A 9,394-nucleotide genomic window follows, 5' to 3' on the forward strand; every position below is an offset into this window, starting at 1 on the left:
CTACCGGGCGTGAGTCGGGGGTCACGTTCTCGGGCAGCTGCAGGTCTGCACCCCTGGCCTGGCGCCTGGGGCCCGAGGGGGACTCAAGGAAGCCACTGAGATGCCTTGTCCGGCCACCGAAGGAGCCACCTCTCTCGGGCCTAGCTCCTGCCCAGCTGGTGGGCAGGGCTGCTGGGCAAGTGTCCTGCCCTGCCCCTCCAGGCCCCGGAACCAGCTGCGGAGCGCTCCCCGGTGGGGATGGAGCCCGAGCTGCACACTGTCCCTCCCAGGCGGCCCCTCTCGCGGGGCGCCCCCGCCGCGGCCCACCCGGCCCCTCTGCCCCTACGTCCAAGAAAGGCGCGGCAGCGGCTTGTGGAGACTCTTTATTGTGCTGGGGGTGGGGTAGAGAGGCAGCCGCTCCTCAAGGAGGACTGGGCCGCGGGCACCGCCATCACCGCCTGGCTCCAGCTGCGTCCCCGCTGGGGTGGGGCTCGCGCCCCTCCCGCTCCGCCCTGCCCAGGGTGGGCGGGGCCTCCCGGGTCTGCGGGGCGCTGGGCAGCTGTGGTCCAGGCCGCCCCCGATCACCTAGGCCAGGACCTCTGCGCACTGGTCTGTGGAAGAGAGCAGGTCCTGAGGAAACGCCCGGCGCCCCCTCCCCACCTCCCCGGGGCAGAGGTCCTGGACCCTTCCCTGAGGGGCCAAGCCCCTCCCCTGCCTGTGACCCCCTCCTCCCTCCCCTGGCCCTCCTGTTGTGGGTCCAGCGCCCGAGGAGTGAGCCTTGGGGCCTCCCGCACGCCCCCAAACCCCAGTCTGGGTCGGGGGTCCTTCTGCCCCTGCAGCGCTGGGCGGCCAGGGGACGGTGCTCACCTGACTTGGGCAGCAGGACGCCCTGGCTGGGGTTCAGGCCCACTTTGGGTGCCAGCTCCTGCATCCTCTGGGCGCCTTCAGGAAACAGCTCTGGGGCCCGGGCTGAGGGCAGGGGCACCGTGAGCAGAGGGGCAGGGCTGGGAGGGAGAGTGGGAGGTGGGACGGGGCTGGGGAGCGGCCCAGGGAGACACTGGGAGACGCTGGTTTCTCCTGCCTCCCAGTCAGGGCTCGCTGGGGAGGCACACGGGACACCACAGAGCAGGCCTCCCAAGCGGCCCCAGAGGAGGCGGCGCAGGCGTGGCCCCGCCCCCGTCACCCACCGTAGAGCTGCAGCCAGGTGCTCCTCACACCCCCCTTCTGCGTCTCGAAGTACATGACGGCGAAGTGCTGGTAGTCGGTGAAGGCCACCCTGATGTCGGTCTGGGCCATAGCTGGGTGGGGGCGGGAGCGTGCTGAGCTGGGCGCCGGCCTGGACGCCCCCTGCCCATCCCCACGGTCCCCGCGAGCCGGCCCTGCCACTGCCCCCACCCGCCCGGCACCGCCCGCGACGTGCCCGCCTCACCCGCGTTGCTGAACTGCCCGTCCACGGCCCCCCTGGTGAAGGTGCTGTCCGTCTCCTGGCACCCGCCATCGGGCCTGGGAAGGGGACCCCAGTGGCCTGAGCTGCAGCCCCTGCCCACCGCCCAGCCCCGCTGGGTGTCCTGAAGACGCGGCCCGACCGCGACCGAAACGGCTGCCGCTTGGCTGCTGCCAGCTGCCCCGAGGCCGCCTGTCCCCCATCAGATGCACGCTTGACCACACGGGTGCTTTACGCTTCACTTAGGGGAGAGGAGACATCCTGGGGCAGAGGCACACAGCCAGGGGACGCGGGGCCTGTGGGGTCTCCCCGCCTCCCCTCCAGACACCGGCACGCGTGCACACGCACACACGGACACGGCTCCCCCACACCCTCGGGTGGGGCCCCTCTGAGGAGCAGGTGAGCGGGGCTGCTGTTTCGACGGCCCTGCAGCCTAGCACAGGCGGGGCCTGGCTCTGACCCCTTGATGGCTCGGGCGCACCCCCGCTTCCTCCTGGCTCCCACCTGACCGTACGCTGGTTGGGCCTAAGGCCAGTCCAAGGTGGGACTCCTGGGATCACTTACGTGGGGAACCCAAACTTGATGCCCAGGTTGCCGTCAGCCAAGGAGGTCACCAAGACCACGGGCATCTTCATGTTGTCCTTAGCGTCCAGGAAGCCCTGGTCATCCGACACCGCCCCAACCACGTACCAGGGGCCCTGGAACTGCAGGGGGACAGGACGAGCTGGGGGCAGCCCCGGCTGCCACGTCAAACCTGACCTGAGCCTGGGGGGCAGCTGCTCTCATCTGGCTGGAGGCCCAGCGAGTAGTGGGGACGGAAGTCAGACTTGGGCCTGAGGGGCCTACTGTCCTCTGCACCCCCCGCCCCAAGTCAGCCAGACAGGCGGATGCGGGCTTGGTCCCCTTGAGCTGAGCTTGAACCAGAGTAGGGGCTGGGCTGGGTTCCCTCAGCCCTCTGGCCTGTCTGGTAGAACACAATCAGACAGAGGCTGCCAGCCCGGCACGTCCGTGAGTACCTGGCTGGCATCAAAGTCGGCCTGGATGGGGACCTCGGCCTGGCCTGGGGCTGCAGCGAGTAGGGCGAGGGTCCCGCTGATCAGCAGCGTCTGCAGCATCCTGGAAGGTGGCTCTTGCTGATGGCACGGGGCTCCGGAGCAGCACAGGAGGGTTGGGGTGGCCTCTCCCACTGTGCCTTTATGCCCCTGAGACGCCCTGGGGCGCTGGCCTGCCCGCCTGGGACAGACCCCACCGTGATAGGCTCCGATCGGGTTGCTCCCTGGAGCACTGGCCTGCTGCCTGGGACAGACCCCACCGTGATAGGCTCCGATCGGGTTGCTCCCTGGAGCACTGGCCTGCTGCCTGGGACAGACCCCACCGTGATAGGCTCCGATCGGGTTGCCCTGGCCCAGTGGCCCCCACCAGACCCCGCCCATCCTTCCCAGGGAGGGGGCCGGATGCCCCGGAGCAAGGGGAGGCGAAGGCCTGGCAGGCCCTGCGGGATGTGGCCTCCAGCCCTGGGCTCAGGCAGAGCCTTGGGAAGCCATTCCAAAGTCTCACCCTCACCTCCGACCCTCACAACCTGGGGGCCTGGACAGGGCCTGGTGGGCAGGCTGCTGTGGGCACTACGCCTTGTGAGCCAGGGGGCCCAGGACAGGGGCCCAAGTATGGCCACGCCTTGAGGGGGTGGCTGGAGAGGCTGCAGTGGGTGAGATCCGGCTGCATGCAGTGCGTGGGGACACAGCTTCTCTGAGCTGTCCCGGCTTCCGGCCAGCCACCTCTCCCATGCCATCAGGGGCTGAGCTAGTGCGCCCCTACCCGCCCCTCGGGGCATCCTGCAGAGCCAGCCGCTGAGATTTCACAGAGGGTTAAGGGACACCCAGGCCCAAAGCAAAGGGGGGCCGTCAGGTCCCCAGAGAGCTGGCCAGAGCCAGGCCCAACTGCAAGACAGACAGTCAGGAGCCAGGCGCTGACTTGCTTCAGAGTTTATTTTCAGAGCGGGAATAAAGGCTGAGGCGGGCAGGGATGGCGAGGGGCTGGGGCTGGGGTCTCGGGTGTTGCAGGAAACGGCTGAGCAGGGCAGAAGGGCCAGGTCCTGAGAGCCGGACTCACCTGGGCAGGAGAGCGGGACCTGTGGGTGGGGCCGGCCACATGCCCCCCACCCCAAGACCCCAGCCCCCTGCAGCCTCAGGTTGCGAGGGCCCGTCCACTGAGGCCTCTCAGCAAAGGGCACCGGCCTCCCTGCCGTCCCCTGGTCTTCCCACCGCAGTCCTGTCCCGGCCGCCCGCTCCGCCTGCTCCCAGTGACCTTGCTGAACCCCAGCGGAGGCCTCTCTGTGAAGCAGCCCTTGTCGGCGGAGGCCAGCCCTCGTGGCAGAGGGGAGGCTGCTGGTGAGCGCGTGTTGAATGAACGAGGGGCTGCTGGGGGAAGGTGGCCCCCAGCCCCACTCACCTATGTGCGCACCTCCATGCACTTGTCTGCCAAGAAAGAAGCCCAGGCCTGCGGTCAGTGCCCCAGGCCCGCCCTGCGACAGGCGTGACCCCTAAACTGCTGACTGTCACCCCCATCACTCCCGCCCCTCCCCCAGGTTCTGTCTACCCCTCCGAAAGGAAGATCCGGCCCCCCCCGCCCCCCGCCCCTGGGCCCAGAGCAGGCTTCCTTGGCAAGGAGGCCGTGGACACTTCAGGGAGCCTGTGCTGAGCCCCGTGTGGTTGTCCCTGTGTCCCGACGCGGACACCCGTTCACAAGCCCCGTTTCTAGGGCCTGCCCTGCACCCCTCCCAGGCTGGGGCCTTTGCGTCCCAGGGGCCGAGCCGGGGCCTGGCACACGGTGGGCGCGTGGTGAATCCGGGGAGGGGGTGTTTCCTGAGGCGTGTCTTCCTGGGCCGGGCCCAGGGACTGCAGACCAAGGTCTCGGTGTGAGGCCAGACCACCCCCGCTCCGGAGGCCGCGCACCAGTCAGTGGGCAGTCTGGCCGGACGGGCTCCACCGCTCGGCCTCCCCCGGATCAGGAGACGGTCTGTCTGCCTCTAATCTGACCTTAATCCCCTCCCGTCAGATTAGCGTGCTCACCAGTCTTGGGCAGGAACACAATGCCTTCCTCTGTGAAGCCCAGGCTCCTGGCGAAGGTGGTGAACTTTTCCTTGACCTCGGCTCTGGGGGTCTGGGTGCGGCCTGGGGCAGTGGGGAGAAGCCTTCGGCCTCCGTTTGTCTGGAGGATCCCCGTTCTGCCCCTGCTCCCGAGCCCAGGGCACCCCCAGCCGCCCCCACGGGTGGAGCCCCAGGCCCGGTGGTGGGCACGGCGCCGGGACACGTACTGTAGAGCGTGGCCATGAGGGAGTCCGGCCCCGGGCCCCGGACACTCTCGGTGTAGAGCAGGGCGTACGTCTCGTAGTCCGTCTCTGCCACCGACACCTCGTGGGTGCTGCTCCAGTCTGGAGACGCGGGAGACAGCCCCGCAGGGCCCCGTGTCCCCAAACCAGAAGGGCTCAGAAAATCAGGGGTGCGTGGGACAGCCACAAACCCCGCAGCCACAGCCCTCTGGGGAGGAGAGACGGCCAGAGGAGGCCATCACAGGCAGGGGCAAGGAGGGCAGGAGCCCCGGGGTGCAGAGGAGCGAGGGGCGCGTGGGGGCACAGACAGCAGCAGAGAGAGCCCTTCATGGGGGCTGCTGGGCAGGCCCAGGCCGGCCCGGGCGGGGCAGCCACCCCCCACCCGCCCCTGTACTGCCGGGCAGGGGGTGGCCCAGAGTCCCGGCCAGCAAGTGTCGCTCCTGGCCGCACTCACGAGGGCTGGTGTAGCTGTAGCAGCCTGGGGGGCCGGCCGGGCGCAGCAGCAAGGTCCGGGTCTCACACTGGTCTTTCCTGTGGGCAGGTCATCCTGGGGTCAGGGGTCGGGTGCTGGGGGTGTCCCCAGATTGCGACCCTGCGCCGGGAGCTCTGGGCCCCGGATGCCCGCCCCGCTGCCCACCTGAGGAAGGTAGAGGTGACGTTGAGGCCGCCATCCGCCGCGGGGGCCACCTCAGACTTGCACATGGACAGCACCTTCCTCTTCTCCAGGAACCAGCTCGAGTTGGAGGCAAGGCCGGAGGTGAACCAGCGTCCCAGGAACTGCAGCGACAGGACCCCATGCCGGTCGGCCGGGACCCTCCGGACCCGCCGCGGCTGGGCGGCGCACCCACCCCGGCCCGCCTGCAGCCCACCCGGCCCCCCTGCTCCGGCGCGGCCCCTTCCGCTCCCCGCGGCCCCGCCCCCACCGCGGGGTCCCGCTCCCGCCGCCGGGGGGCCGGGCGGCAGAGGTCGCCGGGCCGTCCCTAGAGGGGTCGGATGCGGGCGTGGGGCGCGGAGCTGGAAGACCCGCCCCGACGCGCTCCAGCGACCCCCCGCAGGCCTCTGCGCGCGTGGTCCCGGGGCAGGGGCGCGCACCGGGGCGCGCTCAGTGCATCGCCATTCCTGGCGCCGCCCGGCTCCTCCGTCATCTGCGCGCTCCCGCGCGGAGGTGCGTCCCCAGGCCAGGTGTGGAAGGTGCGCCTGTTTGCCCTGGGCGTCGTGCGCTCGTTGGGCTAACCGTGTTGGGTGAGAGGTGGCGGGCGCGCAGGTGACCCGCGGGTCAGGCGAGCGCGCGCTCCCGCTCACAGGCGCGTCCCTGCCCGGCGGGCTCCTCTCTGTAGGGCTATTCTCTGTCGGTGAATCGCCTGGGGAGGCCTCTCCCGGTCAGCCCCCTCCGGCCGGTCCAGCCCTTCTTTTCTGCTCCCCGCTTCCCAGGGAGAGCACCCCGCTCCCCACGGGCACCGTCCTGTCCCTGCACCTGGCCGGAGCTCTCCCTCACCTTGTCCTCTTCGAAGTTGGGCTGCAGGGCGGCCTCGGTGGGGGCTGGGGTCTGCAGGACCCCCAGGACCCCCAGCAGGAGCAGCCCCATCCATGGCCTGTTCGGAGTGGCCATTTTCCCAGAACCGGGCCGGCGGTACAGGCAGAGACGGGCGGGAGGCAGGGAGGCCGCCCAGAGACCCCTATTTATGGGCCTGGCTTGGCCTCCGCCCAGGCCCAAGGACAGCCCACTGCAGGCTCGTGATGCGGCGGGGGACAGGGCAGCGGAGTCCAGCGGCGGCCTCGTCCCCCACGGGGCTGCTTATGTAAGAGGCACTGACTGGGACAGCCTGGGCCTGCCCCCCGGGCTGAGCTGGGGGGGCAGAGGCCCCTGCATGGCAGGCCCCTCCTCCACCCTGGGAAGGTCCACTCCAGCAGCCTGGCTGGGGCAGGGGGCAAGTGCCTTGGTGCTGCCCTGCCTCTGGGGCCTCTGGTCACTTGAGTCCCCTCACAAGCCCTGCCATTGTTCTGTGTCCAAGCCTGCAACCCTGGGGCGACACAAGGCCCTGTTTGCACTGCCTGAGTTTCCTCCCGGAAGGCCCAGCAGGCCAGGGGGCGATGGGAAACTTGGGCCAAAGGAAAGAAGCCAAAGCTCCCCCCAGAGTGGAGCCGGAGGGCCTGGTGTGCAACACAGCGTCCCCGGAGCCAGCTGGCGGGGTCTGGCTGGCGGCCCCCGGGGTGTCCTTCCCGGCCTCGGGCCCACGGCCTTGGGCAGAGGTCCATTCCTTGCGCCTGCACACCTACACAGCTCCACACCTGCACAGCTCCACACCTGCACAGCTCCACACCTACACAGCTCCACACCTGCACTCCTCCACACCTGCACTCCTCCACACCTGCACACCTGCACAGCTCCACACCTGCACACCTGCAGTGGCCCCACCCTGCCTGTCCTATTACCTGGTGCCAAGCTGGTGGCTCCCCCGGGGCCAGAGGACGTGAGGTACCCCCCCACTGCAGAGAGAGCCGTCTCCCCGCAGAGGCCTCCCTGGGTTGACAGGCTGTCTCTGAGGTCCTGGGCCCTGTTCAAATCTGGCAAGTGTCCCCTGTCCCTCTGGTCCGGACCAAGGCCACCCCTATTAGCTGGGGCCTCAGCACAGGACTGAGTGGGGTCAGCAGCTCTGAGCAGCGGTGAGTGGGTGGGTGCGCACACCTGGGGTGGGGGCTGGGGAGGTGAGGCTGGGGAAGGAAGTCCCGAGCGAGGTGCAGACACAGGGGACATGGCTGTGGCTGGGGGGCACAGGAGCTGGCGCACACCCCGGGCCCAGCCCACCATGGGGTGCAGCCCCTGTCCGGTGCTTGGCACCTTCTGCCCGGAAGCTGGATACTTGGCAGCCCGGCCTCTGGCTTTGGACCGGACCCAGGGCTGTCCGGAAACCACGCGGAAGGAGAGGCGTGGGCCGGATCAGCTCCCTGAATGGAGCCAGCGTGGGCCCTGCCACCCACCTCGCAGGGGCAGGATGGCGGGCCCCAGGCCCACAGGGGTCCTAGTAAGGGTTGGGTGCCCGGCCAGACCCCTGCTGTGGGGGCCCCGCCCCTGGAGGATGGCCCAGGATCCCAGAGCACAGAGTCTTTTGGGCGGCACCACGAAGAGGGCCTGCCTCCTCAGTGGCGCCAGGGCTGGCGGGGCCGGCCCCGGAAGAGGCCAGTGTGGGGGAGCCGGCACAAGAGGCTGGAGGCGGGGCGAGGGGACCCCCACTGCTCTGCCCTGGCCTCCCATGCACCCTGCCCCTCCGCATGCTCAAGGCCGTGGGGGGACAGTCTGTCAGAAGCAGGCAGGAGTTGGGGGGCTGGTCCCGGGCCCTGCACCGCCCTGGGTCTGCCCCAGGCTGCAGCCTGGCCCAGGGCAGAGCGGGGGGCTCCTTTCAGGACGACAGAGGGGCAGGAGGAGGCGGGTGAGAGGGAGGCCCGGGACGTCCGTGTGGGCCCCGGCCTCCTGCCATTCATCACTGAGCCCTGCGGCTCTTTGGCCGTGGGGAGGCTCCTGGGTCCTCGGGGCTGAGCTGCGTGCCTGCCGAGCCCCGGTCATGCCAAGACCAGAGCGCCTCCGCCAGCGGTAAACATGTCTCAGAGCAAGGCAGGGGACTGATGCAGGTAGAGGGCAGAGAGCGTGCGGGAGGAGGCGGCCCAGGACGCGAGGACCTCGGGCTGGGCCCGCACGTCTCTCGTGGGCAGGCCCCGCCCCCACAGGAGGGGCCCTCGGGCCTGGTCACCAGGGTGCCCCTCTAGGGAGCAGGGAGGCTCCGGGGACCCTGGGCGCCCACCCCCAGGCCCAGGGTTAGGGAGTACGTCCCCCCACCACATCCCCTCCTCCCCTGCTCCACTGGCCACCGCTGCTGACTGTGGCCTGGATGAGGCCGGGGGGTCTGGAGGAGCAGGAACTGCATCGGCCCCTCGGCCTCCCTGTGACCCAGACGGAGGTGGGTGGCTGGGCTGGTTCGTCCACACTGTGGAGTGAGGAACTGGGCCTCAGAGCCCTTCTGCATGGGCCGTGTTCAGCAAGACCCCCAGGGGTCTGGGCGGGGGTGGCTGCTCTTCCCCCGGGTCTCCAGGGGGTGGGCTGAGGACTCCTGAGGCCCCTAGAGGGGAGCCTCTGAGTGCTGCCAGTGGGGCAGCTCGGAAAGCCGGCTGTTGGTGGCCACCGTGCCCATTGCACGCCGCCCTCCAGGGCCCTGCGGGGTGGGCGGCTGGGGCTCAGCCCTGCCTGGCCAGGAGGCCGGGCCCCCCATCTGCCCGTGCAGGCTTCTCCCTGAGAGCCACGCCCGACAGAGGCCAGGGCTGCAGCTGGAGGGCCCCCCGCCCAGCCCCCGCCCAGCCCACGACACAGGAGGCCGCTCCGCTCAGATGGGCCCGGTCTTCCCTCGAGGCCAGGCCGGTGCTGCCCTGAGTGCTGGACCCCGCTCAGACCTCCGCCTCGGGCTGCTCCCCGGGGTGCTGGGGGGCTTTCCTACCTCCCCCGCCCCCCCACCTCAATGCTTTCCCGTCTCGCCTGCTCCTGAGTGGCTGACCCTCTGAGCCCCAGTCTGCTCTGCGCTACTGACCCCTCCCCAAGCCTGACCAGCCCCATCTTCCCTGTCTCCCAGTCCGCGCCCCACCCTCCCGCCCCCACC

The 9,394-nt window shown here is 70.2% G+C and overlaps 2 protein-coding genes across 2 annotated transcripts; both read right to left on the bottom strand.

Moving 5' to 3' along the window:
* Window positions 1–347: 347 nt before the first annotated feature.
* Window positions 348–3,425, bottom strand: LCNL1 (lipocalin like 1). Its single transcript, XM_042245384.2, has 6 exons — window positions 2,440–3,425; window positions 1,988–2,127; window positions 1,409–1,482; window positions 1,167–1,277; window positions 847–948; window positions 348–590 (listed from the first exon to the last, which is right to left on the bottom strand). The coding sequence occupies exons 1-6, from the start codon at window positions 2,854–2,856 to the stop codon at window positions 565–567; spliced, it is 870 nt and encodes a 289-aa protein (XP_042101318.1). The 5' UTR covers window positions 2,857–3,425; the 3' UTR covers window positions 348–564.
* Window positions 3,389–6,393, bottom strand: PTGDS (prostaglandin D2 synthase). Its single transcript, NM_001009257.2, has 7 exons — window positions 6,247–6,393; window positions 5,389–5,528; window positions 5,206–5,282; window positions 4,737–4,853; window positions 4,492–4,593; window positions 3,872–3,897; window positions 3,389–3,532 (listed from the first exon to the last, which is right to left on the bottom strand). Exons 1-6 carry the CDS (start codon window positions 6,358–6,360, stop codon window positions 3,872–3,874), a joined length of 576 nt encoding a protein of 191 aa, NP_001009257.1. The 5' UTR covers window positions 6,361–6,393; the 3' UTR covers window positions 3,389–3,532.
* Between the last annotated feature and the right edge of the window lie 3,001 nt (window positions 6,394–9,394).

The sequence above is a fragment of the Ovis aries genome, chromosome 3 (genome assembly GCF_016772045.2).
Source record: "Ovis aries strain OAR_USU_Benz2616 breed Rambouillet chromosome 3, ARS-UI_Ramb_v3.0, whole genome shotgun sequence".
NCBI lineage: Eukaryota > Metazoa > Chordata > Mammalia > Artiodactyla > Bovidae > Ovis > Ovis aries.